This window comes from Cygnus olor, chromosome 2 (genome assembly GCF_009769625.2).
Source record: "Cygnus olor isolate bCygOlo1 chromosome 2, bCygOlo1.pri.v2, whole genome shotgun sequence".
NCBI classification, from domain to species: Eukaryota; Metazoa; Chordata; class Aves; order Anseriformes; family Anatidae; genus Cygnus; species Cygnus olor.
The window spans coordinates 70,840,592-70,865,011 of record NC_049170.1 but is presented as its reverse complement, the minus strand read 5'-3'; the positions used below and the strand labels follow the sequence as shown (position 1 = coordinate 70,865,011).

Here is a 24,420-nt window from a genome sequence, read left to right as displayed (position 1 = left end):
CACAGTCCTCATTCCCTGTCAGTTTGTTTTCTGTGGTCTGTGTCCTCTCTCCCATTTTTATTCCTACTACAGAAAACCTGACAGAGTGATTGTACCTCTGGAGCGGGAGATTTGTGTAGAAAGGACAGACAGAATATGGACATACTGTGCAAAAAGCAGTTTTAGGTGTTGATTATGAGGCTTGGTGTTGCTTCAAAAATGCTGATGCAGCAGCTATCACCAAGTTTCATGATTAAAAAAAAAAAGAGGTTTCTTTCAGGACTCTGGAAATTTATACATCTCCATCCCATTTTCTTGACACAGGCTGGGCCTGGGAAGAGATAATATGGTGTACCCATTTTGAAGATTCCAAATCCACAGGATTCTTTCCCTATGACACAATCTTGCCCATTTTCTATAGAGGACACCACAACATGGGTCGTCCCATCTGTTCCTCTTTGTGTCAGAACAATTCTCTGATGGCAACTGCTTAAATGAAAAAGTGATACCATAAGTTTTTATTTGCTTTTAATAGCCTTGCGTTGATGATTTATGTGTGTGAAATGGGAGAATATTAGCACCATGAAACCAGTTTGCTCAGCAGACTGGCAACTGGCAACCAACAGCCTGAGGAAAGAAGCATGAGTAGACTGTATTTTTCCACAATAGACCTAGAGCTGCCAAAAGAATATGTCAGGCTAATCTCTTCTTCACCCTGCTGTTTTCAAAAGGGGGTTGTAAGAAGCTGAGAAGATGTGAGAGTGAGTAGTAGAGCAAAATTCCCTTCTGGTGGTTCTTCCTGTGAGTCCTATCTCTTCTTGGGAAAAAGAAGTTATTTTTAACTAGTCAAGCACAGAGCGGCATGTTCATCACCAGCATTTAGTCATTTGTATTCATCTTTTTGTCTTTTTCATAATCAGATTGCAAGTGGCAACGCATATCCAGATACTCAAGTGCATGGGTATCTGGAAATATTGCTATACTGTGTGCACAGTAACACTGTGATAACCCTGCTTTTCATAAGAATAGGTCAATCCTTTCATTTCTATATGTCTTCCTGCACTTTTTCAGTTCCTTACTGTCATATAAAAATAACCTTTTCAGTGGTTCCTGAATACAAGTGGTTCTTTTGTATGTGGAAAACGTCAAAAAAGCCATGCATTGTTTCTCATTTTTTTTTACTATAAGGTCTACTTAAAATATTTATTTGCACTCAGAAAAGTGTATTGCAGCTTTAAACTTGGAGCATTGTCTGTGACAAATTTAAATGAGCTTGACTGTAAAATAAAATACTTGCAATTTAAAACAATGTTGTATTTAAGAACACAGTCTCTTTCCAGTGGCACCTCAGAGGTGTAATAACTGGCAGTAATTCTGGATGAACTTGTTTAACCTAAAAGCTTTCTACTGACTCACTCTGCCACAGCATCAGTCTTCTTGTGAATTCCTCCTAGCACTTAGAAAAGGTGGAGCAGCTTATCTAACAAGTTTAATTTTTTCATTGGCTGTTACCCATCTTAATTTTTCAGTGCCATATGAGGTATTGACTTTACTTTTTCAGGCAGACTTCTCTAGAATAAGCTGTAACTTTTAGCAAGAAAGGTCATATTTATTCTTGTGCATGTGCACGTGTGTGTGCACTTGTGATGAATCTCTCTTTTTTCTTTTCAACAGTTCTTCACTAGCATTGGAAAAGGTGACTGACTGAGATGATATGAAGAGCTACCTGGTGATCACTTATACAGGGCATTTAAGCTCTTTCTTGTTTTGCATCTTCAGGGAACCTGTAACATGGCTGAAGAGAGAAACTGTCATCGTCAATGAGACCCCATGGGGCTTAGTTTAGGTGGGAAGGAGATGGAGTTTGGATGGCCACCTGCACTGCACAGCTGAGAGGGGTCTGGTCCACAGACCTGGCCATGCACGAAGCCACAGCTCCTGCTGATGGGCTGCAGCTGCTTCCTCCCTCATTGAAGGCTGAGACTTAGCTAGAAAGTCAGTCTATGCCCCGTGGCACCTCCCTATTCTTCCTGCATCTGGAACAGCATTTGCTTGTTTTTTTACATTTGACAGCAGTTCAATTTACTGTGTTACTTGATAATGTTGTTTGCTTTCTTGTACTTTCCACAAGGTACTTCCTGTATTTCCGTAATTCTGTGACCGGTTTTCCCCAGGGATGAGGGGGGTAAAGGCAAAGAGTGTTTTGTCAAGGTGAGGAACAGCAGTGATTTGTAACCCAATGCTGTTTTAATTATGGAGGCTGCTGCTGGCAAACAAGTGTGTCTTTCTGCCAGACACATGACTTTTTCAAGGTATTGATCTCTAGAGGGGAGTCTGACATTCATCCTCCTTTTTTGTCCCCATGAAGGGATGTGAACTGCAGTAGCTGGAGTGGAAACTGGTATAATGTTTGATTGATTTGGGCTGTGGGTTTGGGTTGGCAAGTCTAACCAGCTGTGGTATTGGTAGGCAAAAGCTTCTTGTGGCAGGTTGTAGCTTTCACTTGGGTTCTCTTCTGAAAGTGAAGAACAAGGTCAGAACTGAGGTTCCTAAACACAGCTTGGAAATCAAACATTTCAGTCAATGACCACAAATCAAAACTTTTGGGAACGAGAAGGAATCAGGTTGGTTAGAAAGTAACAAGAGGGGAAAATGGGGACAGCTGTAGGAATGTTTGGACAATGCTTCCCCTTTTCCCTGTCACAGAGCCCCTAGCAGTCCTGATTGCGTGGTACTGCTGCCATGCCTATGATGAATTGTGTGTAAGCTGGTGTACACCCAGTTCTGTTCAGTAGCTCAACTTGTTATGCTGTCCCTAATACTTGCTTTAAAATGAAAAAAAAATCACTAAAGTAGTAAAAGAAAGGATATTTGGTTTAGTAATACTGTAGTTACCAGAATGCCATGAAAGAAGCAATTTCCTTTAAGACAAAAGACCTGTTATGCTGTATCTAACTATCCAGCTCAAGTACACTGTCTACTGTGTTGGCAAACAGAAGAGCAAGTATGAAAGCTGTGTGATCCTTCTCTAATTTTACTGATCCAGCTGATGGCAATGAGAGTTGCTGAACCAAAACTGTGGTTGGATCACTCTGTTTAATAGTTACTTAAAGACCTATTCACTCCGAATTTTAGTTCCTTGTTGGTCTTCCTTCCACTCTTCTGTAACAGATCTTCAGTTACACTATGCACAGGGTGGGGAAAAAAAAGTACCCTTTAGTTCATTTGAAACCCGATGCTTCCTTTGTGCTCTCCTCTTTTCTCCTTGTTTCTGTGTGAAATGGTGAATAGTGAATGAATTCATGGTCTGAAGGGGTTTGGGGCACTCAAGGCACTCACATGATCTTCAAACCAAGGACAGAGCATTCTCACCCATGTGTGAAGGAAACCTCTTCCACTCAGAAAATGGTCCCTGTGTATAAGCAGAGTGCCTGAAACAGGGAACAGCTGATGTTCCCATGGACACGCGGTGTTCCCTATATCTGTATGTGAGCTTGCAGAGATAAGCACATCTGTCAGGGGAGCAGACTGCTGTCTGAACGGGGCTGATCCTACTGTGTGTGCCCCTGTGCACGGAGAAGCTTGGAGCATCGCTGCAGTCTAATGCTCTTCTGCAGCTCCCCTCAGGAAGACAGAACAGTGCGTCACTCCCAAAATTGTCCTTTCACGTTGTTTTTAAAAGTTTAATCCCTGAACATATCTGCATATCTGCTTAGTGGAATTTATAAGTTCTCTGTTGAAATTTCTCAATTTTCTCCTTTTGATATGTGTGTGCGCCCATGTTTATACATAAATATATACATATGTGTGTGGGTGTATACACATATGAATATATAGAACTTACTATATATAACTAAGAAAAAGAGTAATTCCATGAACGAAAGCAGAGAAAACTTATCATAATGGAACATTGTAACTGCAAATTTTAAGCCATGACAGCCAAGAAATTCAAAATTATGTTTCCTGCAGCAACTCTAATTTGTCTACACTGGTCATAAATACAAAAGTGTAAATCTAGCAGCATACACACTAATTCAGGATACTTCATTATATGCAAGGGGGCTAAGTTACAGTTGTAAATTTGCAACTTCAAATTTCGTGCCTGTTGCGTGTTTAAATTTCCTGTGATGACACTGAATGTTGTTTCAGCCTGGAATATATTAAGAAAAGTTTAGCTGTTACAAGAACGTAGCTTTCATTTCAATGAGAATATTACATTACATTAAGACACTGTAGCATTTATATACATATTTTTCCAAAACACGGGCGATGCAGGACTGTTAAAGCTTGGCAGCCACGATGCTGCTAAGTCTCACATTTTTCTGACTAGACTGCTGATGGCAGTAAAGCATGGTTGGCTTTTTAATAGTTTGGCTATTGTGTAGTTGCTAACCCAGTTTTTGGTACTTGTCATTGTTAACCTTGCATTTGTGTCACAGCTGTCAAAACGCAGCTACAGCTTTTTCCTCTGCCATGTTCATAGTTCCTTGTTTGCATCACCCCAGCTGTACCTGGCAGCACCTGAGTGAGCAGCCACATCACAAAACTTCTCCTGTCCCCTCAGCATATTGCACTCATAATTACTGTGTCTGGAAAAATGTCTTTTTTTGCTAACACTAAATATTTGTGGAAAGCCCTGAGGGCCTTCCAGTTTTCAGAACTCTGGGCTGAAGATGTTCTGTGGCCTTGTGCTGACTGGTTCACTACCGCCACTGACTGTGTGCTATCTCCAGCCCTTTTCCTCAAGAGGTGGTGGCTTCCACCTTGATATGCTCTCTCCTGCATGGCTGTGAGGTGTCTGGGCCCAGGCTAGCTGACCGTCCTGTGCAGATGAGCAGAGGTGACTGCTGCTAACCACATGATTGCTTTTGTCAGGGCATCAAGAGTAGAGCCCTGGGGTGGCAACATGCAGAGGCCAAGTATTTCCAGCTGTCTATCCAATGCCTCAACATGCTGAAGTTCTTCATCCAGCATGTATTATACATAAACCACTGGTCAATGCAATTTTCAGCTAGCTGCACCAGGCTGTGAACTGCAATGGTGGAGGAACAGGCCTGTGTTTTTGTAAGCTGCTGCAGAGGCAGTGAGTGATCTATAGCACAAAAATCATAGAATCACAGAAAGGTTTGGGTTGAAAGGGAGCTTAAAGCCCATCCAGCTCCAACCCCCTGCCATGGGCAGGGACACCTCCCACCAGATCAAGTTGCCCAAAGCCCCATCCAACCTGGCCCTGAACACCTCCAGGGATGGGGCATCCACAGCTTCTCTGGGCAGCCTGTGCCAGTGCCTCAGCACCCTCTGAGTGAAGATTTTATTTTTTATATCTAATCTAAATGTACCCTCTTTAAGTTTAAAGCCATTCCCCCTTGTCCTGTTCCTACCCTCCTTGACACAGAGTCCCCCCCCAGTTTCCCTGCAGGACCCATGTAGCTATGGGAAGGCTGCTATAAGGTCTCCCCAGAGCCTTCTCTTCTCCAGGATGAACAACCCCAGCTCCCTCAGCCTGTCTTTACAGGAGAGGTGCTCCAGCCCCTTGATCATCCTCATGGCCCTCCTCTGGACTCGCTCTGACAGGTCCATGTCCTTCTTGTTGAAATGGAAAGCAAATGCAACATTAAAGTAGCGTCATGGTGACGAAACTGCGATGTGACCAGAGAAATGGTGCCGAGCTGCCTGTGTGTCAGCAGCGCTGTCTGCCCAGGCTGACCGGTGCGTGGCAGCAGTGTTCTGCTGGTGGGGTCAGTTCTACCATCTCCTGAACCTATTTTGGGTTATGTGGTAATCTTTTAAAAAACAAACACACACACACAAAGAAACAAACAAACAAACAACAACAACAACAAAAAAACATAAGGGGGCTCAAGGGGTGGTGGAGTGAGGGATGGCAGTGCTTCCAGGGATGGGCAGCATGCTGGGAGTTGGGACCAGGGTCCTGTTGGCTTCTCTGAGCGCTTTGCTGGAGAAGTGCTCACAACCAAAGTTGTGAGGAAGAGGTAGTTGGAGGTAGTGGCTGGACATCACAGCAGAGCCAAAAATGTAGAAAGAACGCATCATGCTTGAGAGGGGCCTCTAAAACATCTGTAAATTCATAAGAAAATGGTGTTTGGAGCTGCTGTTTGCCTTGAACCTGAAAAGTGATTAAAGTTGATAGGCTTTAGACTGCTCTCGTTAAAGGGCAGGGGAGTTCAGAGAGGAGGACAATATTGACAATTGGACTTGTTAGGCCACAGTATGTGTTTGCTGGGGTGTCTTTGTGCAACCTTAGTAACTTCATTCTGACCTGCCATCTGGAAATGCTTGTCCTATGCTCTTCACGTTTTAAGTGTGGCTAATAAACAATTATGTAGCTCATGTAGCTTTACAACAAACAGATCAATACATTTGAGAGCTAGGAATTTTATCATTATACTGACTTTAGTGTTGATATAATACTTTCTGCAATGATATTGACTGCAGACAGGTGGTGAAGGGAAAGTATAATATGGGATTATTGCCTTGTATTGCCTTGATTTTCTTTTTTTTTTTTCCTTTTTTTTTCTTTTTGTATTATAAGGCTCTGATAATGCGTAAGTATCTAAGTATCTAATAATAAACAAGTTTCGCTTACTGCTTTAAGCATTTGTCCTTCTAGTCTACATAACCCTCCTCAACACATGCACAAGCATATTCAAGTGTGCACACAAAATTACAGTTCTGTTTCAAAGTTAGTAACACCGTGCTTTTACTCAATGAAACAGTTTTCCTATAGAGTTGATAGCGCAGAAGGAAGGCCAGATCCTGCAGATTACTACATTTCTGAATAAATTTGCTCGTATTGAATTTGATGACACTGATAGTCTAAGTCAGTATTCAGGTAAGTTTGCAAGATCTGGCCACATTGGGTCCCTGTGTACACCTCATTTAGAGTGGGAAAGAGAGTGCTCTTTTCATGTGCCTGCTGCTTTTGAAATTGATAACTAATACTCACTCACTCTGAATTATGGGTACTCTGCTCCTGTTGAGTTTTAGGTATTACTGACTTACTTGAATATATAATTATTTTTCTTCAGTTTCCTTCTCTCTGTGGGAGTGAAAGAAACCACATGCCCAAACTTAGTGGTCATGCTTAGGCTCATGAGCCACATATGTTTGAAAACTAAACGCTGTGAAGCTGGGAGTTCAGTGAGTTTTTGATTAGTCACTACAAGCTTTGAAACATGCTCAGTAGGTTGCTGAAATACATCACTGGTAAATGTAGTGGTAGTCTGGGGTGAGAATATAGGTGTCTACTGCAGGATCATAACAATATTTACATTAAGATGTGTATCAGGTTGTTGATGGAGAGGAGTATTTCCAGCATTTACAGCTGTGACTTTAGTGCAGCAGAGGAGATGTTTACATTTAATTCACTAACTTCTGGTATTTCATCAAAAGCTCTTGTATGATGGCTTTATTGTATGAGTTTTTTTGAATTTGATGTACAGGATGTGAATTCATGTGACAATTTCATTCCTTTAACAAGTTGGATAATTCTTTGCAATTCGAAACTTAGTAACCGCGTTGGGGAGGGGAGGTATTAATTTTTAAATTGCATTGTGTTCCTAATCGTATGTTTATTGACTGTTTACACTGTACAGAACAGGATTTGTGTAAATCAGCATGCTATAAATTTGCCTTTTTAACAGGTTTATTGCTTGAGCAGGTATTCACTTAGGATTTCACTGTTGCATTGTAAAACATTCCCAGGGAAGGAATACATTTTTGAGTGAGATGCTATGATCTATGGACCAAGGTGTACACATCATCTCTCAAAAATACGTACACAAAATAAGAAAAGCTGTTTTCTCTTTCAGACCCCCAAAATCTTGTGCTAAAGTACTTAAAATTCAAATGCAATACATTAATGGAAGGCAGGAGTAAGATACTGCATGACCTAGATGGCATGAAAGAAGAGCATTGACAGTTTCTTTTCTTTAAAGGGGGAAACATCTCAGCAAAGGCAAAGTCTGAAACCCACCGACTCCAGGGAAGTTTCATCAAAACTGAAAAATTAATAATTGTCTTGTTTTCTTTCATTTCCTTTTTTTTTTTTTTTTGCAAGTAACAAGATGCACTGTTTTGACCACAAAATCAGGCCATTCTGTCTGCAGCAAAGATGCTATGGTTTCCCCTTTATATTTAAGAGATTGCTGTGGTATTTGTGGAATTAATAGCTATGCTACTAGCAATATGTTTTTTTTGTATAATATCTATAAAGATCTATTGGGAAGTAAACTGATCCCTCTCTTTAAGCCAAAATGTGTCCCTATTTGTAACCTTTCAATATGCAGGCACCTATTTATAAGACTTTCTTAGCATGAAATTGGACGTTACAAATGATAAAAATGATAAAAATGTTTAACAACAATATAAAATACATAGAAATTCTGTACATTCGTTTGGTAAGGATTGAATTTGTGAAAAATCCGAAAAAGGCTTTTAAAAAGTGAAATTCTACCCAATGAATAGTATTAAAATGATCTCTTGCTTTTAAGCAGCTCTGATCCAAAAGTGTGTTCAGGCTCATAAATATTAATTTTAGCAAATGCAAGTTTTTTCCTTTATTCCTTTCTTTTAGAATCTCAGAGCCAAAACATTTAGGGAAAAAAATGAAAGAAAGAAAGAAAGAAAGAAAGGTATTTTAATTTAGTTCTTGCTCATAATTAGCAGAATTAATGCTTATCCTAACTGCAGAGGCAAGTTTTTACTTTAGTGCCCCAGTAAGTTCAACCTCATTTAAAAAAAAAAGAGAAGTCGGGGGGAAGACCGAAGGTGTCATCTTTGTTATTTACCTGCAAGATGTTGGCTGAGGATAGAACAGGAGATTGAGTAAGTTTGAGGAATTGGCAGCTAGAAGTCTTTTTCCTCTGAATGAATGAATTGAAGTGGTTATGAGAGGATCTTTAAAAGAAATTTTCTAGTACAAAGTCCTGTATCTCAGTTGTTTATGAGGTCAGCTTGCATTTCAAAAGTATTTCAGAAAGCTTTCAAAACGTGCGCTGTTTGTATTATACCAACTCAAAACAGAGTTATAGGTATTCCTGACAAAGCCAAACGCTTACAAAAGTGTCTTTTTAATTTATTTTTTTTTTTTAGCCACTCAGCAGATACCCACCTTTGATTAACGACATCTCCTTTTGGCTGCCTTCTGAGACATACTCCAAGAATGATTTCTATGAGTTGGCTCGAACCATTGGTGGAGACCTCATAGAAAAGGTTGTCCTACTGGATGAATTTACCCATCCAAAGTAAGTAAAACCTCTAACATATTTTTCTTGTTGTCAGAATATAAATATTTTAGTGCTGTATACCAAGGAGTTCTTGATGTTTACAATGTCTGTGCATTTCCTTTTTTAGCTCCAAAGCATCTTTTACTACACTTTTGACAATGAACACTTTTACTTAAAAACATTATCTTGGATTTCAGTTTTACATTAGTACTGAGCTTCTGGTATTGAAACTGCAATCCCAATGTGTTGTGCCCATTTAAGCACAACAATAACGAACAACTTCCTTCCTCACTACATCTGCCAATTCATGACACTCATATCCATAATATGTCTGATATCCTAGTCATTTGTTGCAGAAGACTATTGTTGGTGTTCAACAGGAAGGAAAAAAAAAGATTTTGTTCCTTTTTCAGATATTTATATTCTTGAACAGTCTCTCAGGATTCAAAATACCTTCTTATTTTTGTAGCAGTACTGACACAACCGTTCTGAGTGTGCAGGTTGCATGTCCAACTGATACTATCAGTTGTATCAGAAATTGACTATCAGCTATTCTGTATGCACCGTTTTTCATTTTGCTCTTTCCAAATCAAGGAGCAAATATGCTGCTGGCTACCCAGTTGGGTTTTAAAATGATGTCTCCTCTGAGTTTTTTTTTATTCCTTTAGAAAGGCAGTTAGTAAATCTATCTGTAATGTAACTTGAAGATGATGGGAAATGGTTCATGTTATTCTCCAACACCTATAGATTATTTCTTTTTACATCCAGGTATTTAACCCTATTTTTCTTTCGAATTTGGTGTGCTGACAGTTCAAGTACAGTAGAATTAACATTAATGTTATCTGTAGGAACTGAGGTGATGGACCCATTTCTGGAATTGGTCTTTTCTGTTTGCTCATGCTGAATGTTTATGGTATATGTAGCACCTCTGGTCCTTGCTGTGTTCTATCTACATTCTGCCTGGTGATACCAAATGTGATCATCTTTGTAGTTAATACTTTTCTTGGGGGAAAATCCTGTGTGTAGCATGAGCATCTCTGCCAAGGGTAAAGGTTTGGAGAAATCTTAATCCCTGCTCCCTCTCGCAGAGGCAGTGTTATTCTGTAGTTACTCCTGTAGCTGGTTTCAGGAATCCGCTTATACAGGGAGAAGCCACATCAGCATCACTTCATCGGTCATAACTCAGCACATGGTTTGTGATCCTCTTCTTTAATCAGAATGATATCTTCCACATTGGTAGAGTGGTGAAGTGGGGACAGGATTCACTACTCTGGATTTCTAGTGTATGTGTTTTGTCTTCTGATATGCTTTGACACATCCTGAACATATACCAGGGAGGACAGTTGTTCAATGCAAGATCTTTTCTTTCTCTGCAAGGAATACACGTCTGGTTCCCTTTGTGACTTCTGCAAATGGGAGGGGAAGGATGGTTCCTCGCTGAGAATTTTCACACCAATTTAGGACTTCGCTAGTATTGTCTCTAAAGCCATTAAACCCTCACTCAGCAGACATCAAATATGCTTTGATGCTACAGGGTGGAAACATTTCTCTCCTTCAGGTCTGAAAAGTTTGGGTGGGTGTCACTAAGGGATTGTTGGTAAGTAATGCTGTTCCCTCAGATTATTCAACTGCAGCAACAATAAAAAGAAATCTTTTAAAATGCCCTATTAAAAAAAAAATACAGATAAAGAACATCTTAACCGTAATGGTTACTTTGCCCATTCTTCTTAGAACAGGGTGTGTGCAGATACAAAACTTCTGTGGACTGATGACATAAGCATTGTAAGTCATTTTGTCTGTTCTCCGAAGCCTTTGGAAGACTAACTCGTTGAAAAGAAGGGTGTTCTGCTTAGTCTTAATTCCAAGATAATTGCCTTGTCACAGGAATGGTACAGTGGCTTCTTTAATTCAGTGTTGCAGAAAAGCCTCTGGGCAAAGAAATTAACATAAAAGAGATCCTTACTGTTGGATCTGAATGTTATGGATCTAGATGCTTGTAATCGTTATCTTGAATTTGTAATGATTCTGGTGTGGAGGGTGGGAGAAAAGTGTATAGGATATGGAAGCCAGTAGTGCTGCTGTCTTGAATGTTAGTTACTTATACACAGCTTGATAAGTTCATGCTTGTGGTTGATCACTTTTGGAATTTAAAATTCAGACTTTTTTCATCCTTAAAAAATACCAGTTTCATGCAAGTAAAAGCAAAGGGGAGATGAATTAGGACATCTGGCAGTATTATTTTCCTTCTTAAACTACCTTTCTTAGTTATAGGACTGTAAAGTTTGGAAAACAGAAAATGCTGTACAAATAAAACTAATTTACAACACAGAAAGATGTCTTTTAATTAAGATCCTTTATAGAAGCTGTCTCTGTGATATTGTGTAGTTATCTACAGACTTTTCTGTGGTGCAGAAACCTTTCAAGGTTCCACTAGGCTTCAGACTGATAGCCATGCTGCAGTATATAGCAATAATAGTGTGCATTCACAGTGAAAATGTATTCCTATACAGGGAAAAGGAAAGGGGAAAAAAATGAGACAAGTAATTGTTTAAACAAGGAATATATTGCTGAATTAAAAAAAAAAAAAAAAAAAGTTGCATATCTTGATTATCTACTTCATAAGGTGATGACGTTGAGCTCTCTTCCAGGAAAGCACAGGTAATTAAAGATACAGCAGGAACTATTCTCACTGCTGAAAAGCTCAAATTTAGGAGAAAGCCAAGTTGCTGTGCTAGGTTAATTAAGAACTGTTTCAGCCTAAATGCATCGTAGATAAATTTACTAAACAAGATGCAGTATTCAGGTAAACTGGGTAACGTGAGGTATGTGAAGAAGCCTTTCCAGAAAATAAACACTTTTAGTTCAGTTTAGTCTGCAGATGTGTGCTGTCTTTTTCTGTGATACCTGAAACTAATTGTGATGGATACCAGCCTAGTGGAGCTAGATCAATTGTAAAAAAGTTGCAAGCAGAAAACTATTTCACACTGCAATTGCATGTTACTTTGAGGTGGAAAAATGTTTGTTCCTTATCAGAAAATAATGTATTAGCAGTAGTTAGGACTCTTTTCACCTCTCTTGAATTCTGTTATTTCCTCTTAAATTCTTGTTTACCAGTGCAACAGGTAGACAGAGCAAAGAAATCTAAGTGCTCTGTTCCAAGTAGAGAACTGAATTTTAGCAACTAAATAGAGGTAGGTAACTTTTATATGAAGTGATTCTGAAATCCAGGCTAACTGTAGGGGTGTTCACCAAGAGCCCTATGATTCACATTTCATCCCTTCAGTTTCATCTCAACTATTCCAATCACATATGCTTCTTTCAAGTCAAAAGTTTTGAACTAAAGGGATAACATGGACTTTTCAGGTGTCTACAATCCCCACATGCCTCTCCATGTTACAGATATGTGCAGGAGGTGTCACATAAAAAGAGATGGCCTGTGGATCCCAGCTCCTAAACAGCACTTGGAACCCCAGGGAACTGGTCAGGTGATTTAGATCTGTCACCAGTCTGGGAAATCTGGGAATATGGGATCCTTAATTAGGAGAGGAGCAGTACCTGTGAGGTATAACTCTTGCATTCAGAACATGAATCTGAGAAAGGGAGTGAGTTGTACATGAGAATGAAAAGGTCAGAGGATAATCCTGTCTGCTGTTGATACCTTCCCATTGCCCTTCAGGTAAAAGACCATCAAAGAGTGGCATGCCCAAACACAGATGGGAAAGTAAGGCCCACTGTCACCTGATTTTTAGGATATTCCTGGAACCTAAACGTTGTATAAGGCTTGTGCTGAGACCACAGTCGATGTAACTTCACCCATTGTGGATAACGCACAACATGGCTGCAACACTCCTGTTAACTAGGCATATAAAGAATAAATAGATGGATATGAACAAAAAGTTATGGCTTTGCTGAAATGCCAAGGAAATTGACTTAAATCACGGCAAGAACAGTGTTAGGGGACCTGTAAGGCAGACTGAATAGACAGGAAACATCCCTTAGCCCTGAGCAAAATGTTTTTCATGATTCGTCTTGCAGATTTAAGCACTCCTTTGCTTGATACATTAGCTGCAAACAGTTAGATTTTCGTATGTTTGATTAGTGGAACATATCTGGCTGTGCATGGTTTATAAAATCACTTCACTCTGACTTGCCTTGAGTCGTCAGCTCCAGTGTGTTGTGGGAGCTGTGTGTGACCAGCCACTGGAAGGTAATGGCACTGTTTCTGCTACCTGGCTGAATTATTTCTTTCAAATCCTCTGAGATCTTTAAGGACCTTTAAGCACTGCTGTGCAAATACATGATGAATAAGGTTTTGTGACTGACATTCTTCCCTTTGGAACATTCCAGTTCTTTGCAAAAACAGAGGGAATATTTTGGACTATATTGATACTGAAAGGGAAAATGTCAGACAGTTTTTCTCTTACTTTTTTTTTTTTTTTGCAATGGCTGTTGTACCCTCCATAACTTTAAGTTCAGGTCTTCTATTACTCAACTTGTCAAAAATGTCTAATCAATATGAATATCCTTCAGAAGTTAAATCAGAAAATAGTCCCCTTCTCAGTAGTTGAGACTTGCCCAGTTTCAGAAAGGAAACAGGCTTCAAAGAGAAAAAGAAGGCTGGCTGAATGACAATTAAAAGATAGAAAGGTCTTTGCTCATTATAAGTAAGCAAAATATAAATAACCAAAACTGCTGCCATCCAGAGAATTCCAGTACAAGCAGTATGTTGCATTTCTGAGACATTAAAGTAAGTATTGCAGTCACACACACAAGAAATTCCAGGGGTAGTAAAGAATAAAGACAGTAAATGGAGTTTCATCAGGCTGGCAGCCAGTCACTAGCGGGAGTTCCCCAGGGTTCCATTTTAGGGCCAGTTCTCTTTAATGTTTTTATAAATGACCTGGATGCAGGACTTGAATGCATACTAAGTAAGTTTGTAGATGATACTAAATTGGGAGGAGCTGTTGACTCCCTGAAGGGTAGAGAGGCCTTGCAGAGAGATCTTGACAAATTAGAGGGCTGGGCAATCGCCAGCCACACGAGGCTCAACAAGAGCAAGTGCCAGATTCTACACCTGGGACAGCCCTGGCTATACGTATAGACAGGCGGACGAGAGGCTGGAGAGCAGCCCCATGTAAAGGGATCTGGGGGTTCTGGTTGATGACAAGTTGAAGATGAGCCAGCAGTGTGCCCTGGCAGCCAAAAGGACCAGCTGTGTCCTGGGGTGCATCAGGCACAGCACTGCTAGCTGGTCGAGGGAAGGGATTGTTCCGCTCTGCTCTGCTCTGGTGTGGCCTCACCTCGAGTACTGTGTGCAGCTTTGGGCACCACAGTATAAAAACGACATAAAACTATTAGAGAGTGTCCAAAGGAGGGCTACAAAGATGGTGAAGGGTCTAGAGGGGAAGATGTCTGAGGAGTGGCTGAGGTCCCTTGGTTTGTTCAGCCCAGAGCAGACCAGGCAGAGGGGAGGCCTTGTGGCCTGCAGCTCCCTCACGAGGGGAGCGGAGGGGCAGGCGCTGAGCTCTGCTCTCTGGGGACAAAGACAGGACCCGAGGGAACAGCATGGAGCTGGGACGGGAGGATCAGGCTGGGTGTTAGGAAAAGGTTCTTTACTGTGAGGACAGTTGGGCCATGAAACAGGCTCCCTAGGGAAGTGGTCACAGCACTGAGCCTGCGTGAGTTCAAGAAGCGTTTGGACAACACTCTTAGACGTATAGTTTGGTTTTGGGGTGGTCCTTTGTGGAGCCAGGAGTTGGACTTGCTGATCTTTGTGGATCCCTTCCAACTAGGGATATTGTGTGATTCTATGAAAGCATACCTGTCCAAAGTAAGAGAGGAAATACTAGCTAGTTGTACGTGGTAGAAGTGACAATACACTTTTATCCCAAGTTGTCCCCAGTGAAGGGGATGTGCTGCAGCCCCATCAGGCAGAGTCAGAAGAGTCAGGATGAGTACCTGTCCCCCACAAGACAACAACACAGTGAGAACCCAGAACTACTGAGGATGCTTGTCGTTGCTTTGGGTGAGCCCTGCAAGTGTTTTCTTCAGCTCAGCTGTCTCTCTTCTCCTAGGTACGCTGCATAATCCTGTTGAGTGTGATGGGCTCACATCCCTACTCTGAAAAAGTGTTTTTTGAATTCTGCAGTGAGGTAGTTTTCCTACCAGTCTGGGACCTCATTTTTTTATATATTTCTTTTTTTAATTTCATGCAAACATTTCTTTTCTGTAGAAAGAGAAGGGAAGGAGGGAAGGAGGGAAGGAAGGAAGGAAGGAAGGAAGGAAGGAAGGAAGGAAGGAAGGATATGCCTCTACATCTTCCTTTGTAAGGAGGATCTGGAGGTTGGCTGAAAAAAAGTATACAATACTGTAATCAAGTAACGCAGTGTGTCCCCAGTGGTACTGAAGAAGTAAATTTTTAATCAGAACAACTGAAAATACACTGAAAAGGCAGTGTGGGAGACAGTAACGAAGGGGGTGGTGCGAGGAGGAGGGGCTGATTTGCTGCATTTTGATGACTACATTGTTAAAAATATAAGTGGGGAATAGGTAAGAAAGGATTCATTCTTGCCTTTGAGTGAATCTGAGCACATTTCTGGGGTGAGATCTGTACATTTGTAACAGTCTGTTAGGTGAAGGGAAAGGAAATGTATTGGTTGCTGTGATTCTGTTAGGTAGGTGGCCCCGTCTTTAGAGACTTTGGGAGTACTCAGGTGACCTGTCTCTCTTCTTTTCCAAATAATAAAAGGAACACATTTGACAGGGAAAAGTCAGATCCTATTGACTGCTATGTTCTGTCAAAGCACACCCCTAGCTCCTCATTAGTATGTAGAAAAAAGCAATGCAATAACATTATTTTCCTTTTTATTGCCAGATTTGTTGCACCTTCCCTTATAAAGATGCAGATCAAATCAAATACTTTTAGGTCTGCCTTATTTCTTGAAGACTATTTTCTGTCTTGGTTTTGTCTTGCTTGTGGAGCAGGTGAATTAAGCAGAATAATTCTGAAGCACTGCTTGTTGCTCGTATTACGCAAATTAAAACAATCACTACAGTCCCTGAACACCTTGTTGTTCTTCAGCCTGAGCACTTTACAATTTGCTGTGGGATTTTTTGAGATTACCTTTAACTGCTGAACTGGCAAAGTCCCAGCAGCGGCTTCTATGCAAAAAAAAACCAGAATCACAGAATCGTCTAGGTTGGAAGAGACCTCCAAGATCATCTAGTCCAACCTCTGTCCTAACACTAACAAGACCTCCACTAAACCATATCACTAAGGACTACATCTAAACGTCTTTTAAAGACCTCCAGGGATGGCGACTCAACCACTTCCCTGGGCAGCCCATTCCAATGCCTAACAACCCTTTCAGTAAAGAAGTTCTTCCTAATATCCAACCTAAACCTCCCCTTCTGCAACTTTAGCCCATTCCCCCTCATCCTGTCACCAGGCACGTGGGAGAATAGACCAACCCCCACCTCTCTACAGCCTCCTTTAAGGTACCTATAGAGAGCGATGAGGTCTCCCCTGAGCCTCCTCTTCTCCAGGCTAAACAACCCCAGCTCCCTCAGCCGCTCCTCGTAAGACTTGTTCTCCAGACCCCTCACCAGCTTTGTTGCCCTTCTCTGGACTCTCTCGAGCACCTCCATGTCCTTCTTGTAGCGAGGGGCCCAAAACTGAACACAGTACTCGAGGTGCGGCCTCACCAGAGCCGAGTACAGGGGGACAATCACCTCCCTAGACCTGCTGGCCACACTGCTTCTTATACAAGGCAGGATGCTGTTGGCCTTCCTGGCCACCTGAGCACACTGCTGGCTCATACTCAGCTGCCTATCAACCAGTATTCCCAGGTCCTTCTCGGCCAGGCAGCTTTCCAACCACTCATCTCCCAGCCTGTAGCTCTGCTTGGGGTTGTTGCGCCCCAGATGCAGGACCTGGCACTTGGCCTTGTTGAACTTCATACAGTTGACCTTAGCCCATCGGTCCAGCCTATCCAGATCCTCCTGCAGAGCCTTCCTGCAACAAACCAAAACAAACCAAACAAAACCAAACCAAAAAAAAAAAAAAAAACCACCAGAAGCTACTTTTGATAATTGCTATCAGAGGATCGGTTTGCTATTAATGAACTGTGTTCTCCAGCTCTGGAATTTTTTCTCATTTGGTGAAATGAATAAAATATAATATTTTTAAAGTCGATTAACTGTTTATGGGAGCCTCTGTAACTGGATACTGGTTGACTTCTGACCCTTTCTTCAGCTGTTGCAGTAGAGGATGACTGTATAGTAGCTAGTTAAAGCATTACAGTAGTACCCCTCAGTCCTTTTTTTCTCTTTCTTGTCGCAACTAGAACAGTGCCACCTGTTTCCCCTTGTGAATGAGAACCTTGGCTGTCATTTCTTTTGCCTTATGGGCTTCAACTTAGAAAACATGCCTGTAATGGAAGTTGCTTGCTTTTGAGTGCATTTCACTCCTGGTATGCATGTGTTAGGCATTCCCCTGTGCCTCAAGCCAACCTGATGGGTAGCCAGTGGTGTTTGCTTGATTCACATTCAGAGTGGCCCCAACCACTCTTCAGTTTCTTCCTCTTCCCTTTCTTTTCTCATTTGAAAAGCAGCTGTGTAGAAATATGAGCTCTGTTCTCACAGGAACTCCTGCTTAGAGATGGTCAGAGACTTTATGAACAAATTTGTTCAGCATGAAGACTGGACTGCCCTGAGATAGATGCTTTATGAAGACATATGAGTTCTGGTCCTGTCCTACCAGAACCCAGACAATCTGCCACCCAAGTGCTCAGATGGTACTGTTTTCATCCCACTTCCCTAGAGGTTTAAAGGAGCCCAGCATGTCTGTAAATACAAGGTAGTCCTGCCAAGCTGCTTGCTAGATGGCTCCAGGGTGTCTTGAACTTCCCACATTATAGAATCATAGAATCATAGAATATCCCGAGTTGGAAGGGACCCATAAGGATCATCTAGTCCAACTCTTGGCACCGCACAGGTCTGCCAAAAGTTTAGACCATGTGACTAAGTGCACAGTCCAATCGCGTTTTAAATTCAGACAGGCTTGGTGCAGTGACTACGTCCTTGGGGAGCCTGTTCCAGTGTGCGACCACCCTCTCGGTGAAGAGCCTCTTCCTGATGTCCAGCCTAAACTTCCCCCACCTCAGCTTAACACCATTCCCGCGGGTCCTATCACTGATGTTTACAGTGAATAGGTCACCTGCCTCTCCACTCCCCTTTGCGAGGAAGTTGTAGACCGTGATGAGGTCCCCCCTCAGCCTCCTCTTCTCCAGGCTGAACAGACCCAGTGACCTCAGCCGCTCCTCATATGTCTTCCCCTCTAGGCCCTTCGCCATCTTCATCGCCCTCCTCTGGACACTCTCCAACAATGTCCTTTTTGTACTGTGGTGCCCAGAACTGCACACAGTACTCGAGGTGAGGCCGGACCAGCGCAGAGTAGAGGGGGACAATCACCTCCCTCGACCGACTAGCGATGCCGTGCTTGATGCATCCCAGGGTACGGTTGGCCTTGCTGGCTGCCAGGGCACACTGCTGGCTCATATTCAACTTGCTGTCAACCACAACCCCCAGATCCCTCTCTGTGGGGCTGCTTCCCAGCGTCTCATCGCCCAGTCTGTACGTATAGCCAGGGTTGCCCTGTCCCAGGTGCAGGACCGGCACTTGCCTTTGTTAAACTTCATGTGGTTGGTGATCGCCCAGCTCTCCAGTCTGTCCAGATCTCTCTGCAAGGCCTTTCCACCCTCATCCGAGTCCACAACTCCTCCAAGTTTGGTGTCACTAGCAAATTTGCTCAAAACACCTTCTAGTCCTACATCCAAATCATTTATAAAGACATTGAAGAGGACTGGCCCTAAAATGGAGCCTTGAGGGACCCCACTAGTGACCACCCGCCAGCCAGATGTGGCCCCATTAACCACAATCCTTTGAGCCCTGCCCGTCAGCCAATTGCTCACCCATCATATGATGGTTTTGTTAAGTTGTACGCTGGACATTGTGTCCAGTAGGATCCTATGGGAAACCGTGTCAAAAGCCTTGCTGAAGTCCAAAAAGATCACATCAGCTGGTTCCCTTGGTCAACTAGATGGGTGATCTTATCATAAAAGGAAATCAAATTTGTTAGGCAGGACCTACCCCTCATGAACCCATGTTGGCTGGGACCAATGACTGCATTGTCCCCCAGGTGCGCCTCAATAACTTCAAGAATCATCTTCTCCATAATTTTACCAGGCACTGATGTGAGACTGACAGGCCTGTAATTGCTAGGGTCTTCTTTCTTACCCCTCTTGAAAATTGGCACAACATTTGCCAGCTTCCAGTCTACTGGGACCTCTCCAGATTCCCAAGATCGTTGAAAAATAATTGAGAGAGGTCCCACGATGACATCAGCCAGCTCTTTAAGCACCCTGGGATGTGTCTTGAACTTCCCACATTATAGAAGCCTTGATGCCCTGTCCCCACCAGGACTGAGGCTGCCAGAGTTCAGCTTTCCCAGATATCCTGTGTAGTAGCAGGGGTATTCACTGAGCTCAGGGCAGCCATCTGCTAGTTTTTGTTTTTGAGGTAATTGAACTGAAAAGCTTTTAATTCCTCCTTTTCCTCCTCAGCAAAAAAAAAATCCAGATTGAAATAAATATAGACAATTAACTGAATGAATAGGGACACATTTTTGAAAGATTTTTTTGCAAGTGTTCTAGGCATTCTGAATTTCAATCAGCTCTGTTCCTGCTTTCTCTTTGTATTACCTACTAGGAGAAGTCAGAGATAAGAAGAGTGAGCACGGACTTTTGTGGTACTAGCCAGAATGTATTGTTTGATACAGAAGTAGACTTCTTCAGTGCTATGTTTATTATGTATACATATATAATCTTGGAATCTGTCTCCATATTTTTATTAAGTATCCTTTTCAAAGGTTTTTAAATGCTTGGCCTTGAGCTTTTGAATTTCAGTGTGGATTCAGATGCCTAATTCCCCGAGGTTGCTTTAGAAGTCCCTCAAATAATGTTTCCCTGCCCAAATCTAAAAGTGTCACGATGAACTATCAAAGGAATGAGGGAGGGACAGAGGAGTCTATCCTGTAGCATGCCCTTCAACTGTTTGACATCTGCTTATTCTGGGCATCTCCTGTTTCATCCACCAGAAAGATGGACTTGAAAAATGCCAGTAAATGCCTTATTTATTTTACAAGACGGTAAAAATAAATAAAATTTTGCTTTATACAATGAAGTGAGACTTCTGTGACTTATGGCTTCTTACACAGCTTGTGAATTGCCCATTCAGTTCTCTGATTCTGGTGTTTACCTGAAGACCATCTTGTGGGGGAAAAAAGAGTAATCAACCTATCAGGAAAGAAAGACTGTACCTTTTCTCCTATTTTCCATGTTCAGACAGGCACCATACAAATAGATGTTCTTAATGGCTCACTATTGAAGTCTGAGGTTTCCTTCAAACCACTGTATTCAAATCAATTGTGGGTCAGACAGTGTTCTGCTGTACAGTCCATGGCTCTTCAGAGACTTCACCGAGAAAGTCGTCCTCACTAACTGAAAATAATTTACTATTAATGAGCTTCAGTAGGAGTCCCATTATTCTTCCTTGGTGGGAGACTGGTGGCTAACATGCAGACTTGTGGGAGGATTGGTGTTCAAGAAAGGAGAAAGATGAAGTAACCACAGGTTTCCATTAGAGAGGGGGGGAACACAGCCCTGAAGTGTGATGTATCACCAGTGATATTCCATAGGAAATGTAATCACCCTTCACGGGTAATGAGAAGAGAGGAAGACTTAAGCACATGAGCCACATGGAAGACAAATGTCAACTCCCTTATGTATTCAGGCAGATACAGAGGATAGCCTTGCTATAGAAAAGGGATAGCTGGAGTCACAATGAATCTTTCTAAGAGGCTGCTCGGCTGAAGAGCTTAACCTTTTTTCATCATGTCAACCTGGAATCAGCCATTCACCACCAGGTCTCAGATGCAGCCCAGAAATCTTTGCCACAATTCCCAAAGCACTTCACAGGAGGCACCACAGGAATTAGCGCAGTGATTTATTGACAAGCTGTGGGCTGGTGAAAAATGGCTAAACAAGTCAGCTGCCACAGGATGCAAGGGGGATAGCAATAGGCTTGTGAGTGCCTCTGTGTTCAGCGAAGTCCTAGTGAATCACCGTCCTTGTAGACAAGAGGGTGAGACTACTTCTGTGCAAAATTGTTTTTCATAGTACATAATTGTGAGCATTTAAGAGTTTGAGAAGCATTACACCACTGTCCTCTGTGAGCTGAGAATTGCACACGTGGTGCCTGCAGGAAATACAGGGGTTTGTACTCATCTCTTGGCAAGACCTTCATAGAACTGTGTTGAGGCTGACAATATGGTGGCCAGGCCACTAATTCTTAGGGTAGATTCAGCCAAACATATATTCTGTAATGCTACCAAAATGGGAGATGAGAAGAAAAATCTTTATAAGCTTTTTCACTTCGTTGTATTACTGTGCAGAAGAGAAATGGATTTAGCACTAAATAATTAATCCAGCTCTTTATATTTTATGGATCCAGAACACATTTTTATAGGGGAAAAAAACGCAAAAAATATTATAGCTAAAAAGGATTACTTAAAGTTGAATCAAAATGTTAAGCAGCTCCTAGGTTAATTATCTTCTTGCTAGAAAATGTCAGCATTTAGGCTGAGGAAACAAGTTTTTCTTTAATTTCAGAACAAACAAATGTCAGCATTCCCGAAGCAGAACCCAGTGTCTTCACGTTATTTGTGTTTGATGCGTATTGTATTTTAACCTACCAGTTAACTATAAATAGTTGAAGAAAATTGTTGCCAAGTTCCAACAAGTGACAAGCAACCTCATCTCTAGGTAAAATTAATACAAATTCTTGGGATTGTGTACTCTGTAAAATCTATATATGATAGAGATGGACCTGAGATGAAGAATGTACGTCTAGTTATGTATATAATAACTAGTGTATATATATATATAACATATATAACATATATGTACATATATATACATATACATATATATAACATATATAACATGTAACAGATATATATATAGTATATAATATATATACTATATAATAATATAGTATATAATAACTAGATTGTGGGTGTTCCAAATGCCTCTGGAATTTGGGTTTCTGTCCTGCTTCTCTCAAACACTGTCTGGTAACATTAATATTAACGTTAACACCATGCAACTGATCTATTATTTATCAGGCATCACACAGAGATGCAAAGGAAAGGTGCCATTTAAAAATTATTCTGAAAACGAAGAAATAATCTGTTTAGTATTTTCGTACCCACATGTGGGATGGATGGATACTAAGGAAATGAATGACTGTTCATACTTTATAACATTTGAATACTTCATGCTTTGTGAATGAACACTGGAAAGGAAATAGATGAAGATTAATTTAATGGAGTTCTGTGTCTTCTTAAATACGTTTATATATGAAGGTCTCATTGTTCTCATCTGAGATACTGCCATGCTCATCTTGCAGACTCGTGAGACAAGGGAGGCTGAAGAATTGTGTGGCATGGCTGAAGTCACAATGGGGTGGCACACAGGAAATTTAACATTTGAGGTCAGAACATTACCATCAGTTGTGTTGAATAAATGGGATGTATATTGAGCAAGTGAAAATCAACTAGTATGTCACAGCATATTCAAGTTCTTCTTGAAGTAAATTAATGTCTAGACTCAATTAAGTAAAGCCAAGTGTTTACCTGTGGGCTGTGTCACATAGGCAGACATTTTTCTTAGTGTTTGCTAATGCAAATATTCCTGTGTTTGGCTATATAAGATGAGTCCTTACTTTTCCGAACTTCTGAGTGTTAGGAACACCCACTGGGTACTGTGGGAACTCCAAATCTTTCAAAACCACACTTTTGCTTCATTCATAGAGCAACCAAAATAAAATAAAATAAAACCAAACAAACAAGCAAACAAAAAACAAAACCACCAAAACCAAAATTCTCTCAGTTTAATGGGACACTTTGAAAAATCAACTTACACGTGTTTTGTGTTTTGTTAGCTGCTTTTGATCATAACTCTAATTCTCCTCTTTAGAGTGTTTTAAGAGGTAGAGATACACGAGTATTTCATACACAGCTTTTAGAGGAAGATGATGGTCTTATGTGAGGAGAAAAAGGTTATTGAACAAAATGTAATTTCATTTGAAAAAAAAGTGAAGAAAGGTTTAAATGAGAGAGGTTTTTAAAAAAACTGAAGGTGATGAAAGAAACTAATGGGACCATCTTTTTCCATTGTATTAGTCCAAGAGGAAACATTAAAAAAGCTAACTAAAATGTGCAACATGGTGTGTAATAAGTCTGCAGTACTGGGTACCTTTCAGGCAAATAAACCTCTATGGCTACACGAAAATTGCAAAGTCTGTCAATTCTCGTGCTTCAGAACATAACTGACATCTGCTTGGGGTCATGATGAAATCCCAGTATGAATTATGAACCTGCAGTATTTATAAAATCACTGTTGTATTTCATACAGCTCTGAAACATCTGTTACTAGACAATTCTGTCAGCAGGATACTGGATTAAATGGTATCTTCATATACCTTAGTATGGCAGTATCTATTTCCTGTGTGTTTAAATGTGTACAATATCTAGACAATTTTAAACTTTGCTTTTTAAACATCAGTTTCCTCACTGGACCTCAGTAGGTCCTTCTGGGCTTTTACAGTCCATTTTCTAAATATAAATTATGGTTACATACCAGTCGTGAAAGTGAATATTAACTAGCAGATCATTGTAATAGCCATTATGAGCTACAAAGTTGAACATGCAATTGTTTATGCAATTCTAAAGTGATAGATATTTAACATTGCAAATTTAAGGTCTTCTACTCTCATGATTACTAACACAGTTCCTTGTGTTGACTTTCAAGTAAATCCAGTTTCAGCTCAGTGGAGACTATTTAGAGGTAAGTTTCTAAGCTGGTTTGGTACAAGTAGATTAATGTGCTTCACTATTGTATAGTTGTGCTAGTTTTATATATATACTGAAGTTTTGAATCTAATGGATTTGAAATATGCTTGGAGCCCAGGCTTATTTGCTGTTTAATCTTCCCTCTATCCCACAAGGTCAGTTCAGTTGTATACAATGTACTGTCTCTCTGGAGAAAAGAACATTTCTGCGTACTAGAGGCAG

At 41.0% G+C, this 24,420-nt stretch overlaps 1 protein-coding gene across 3 annotated transcripts in view; it reads left to right on the top strand.

Annotated features, from left to right (window-relative positions):
* FARS2 (phenylalanyl-tRNA synthetase 2, mitochondrial) overlaps positions 1 to 24,420 on the top strand; it is a 260,157-nt gene that overhangs the window by 157,004 nt on the left and 78,733 nt on the right. For all 3 annotated transcript variants that reach the window (XM_040549899.1, XM_040549898.1, XM_040549900.1), the window contains one exon: positions 9,094 to 9,245. In XM_040549899.1, the coding sequence (XP_040405833.1) occupies positions 9,094 to 9,245 (152 nt within the window). The remainder of the gene's footprint in view (positions 1 to 9,093; positions 9,246 to 24,420) is intronic.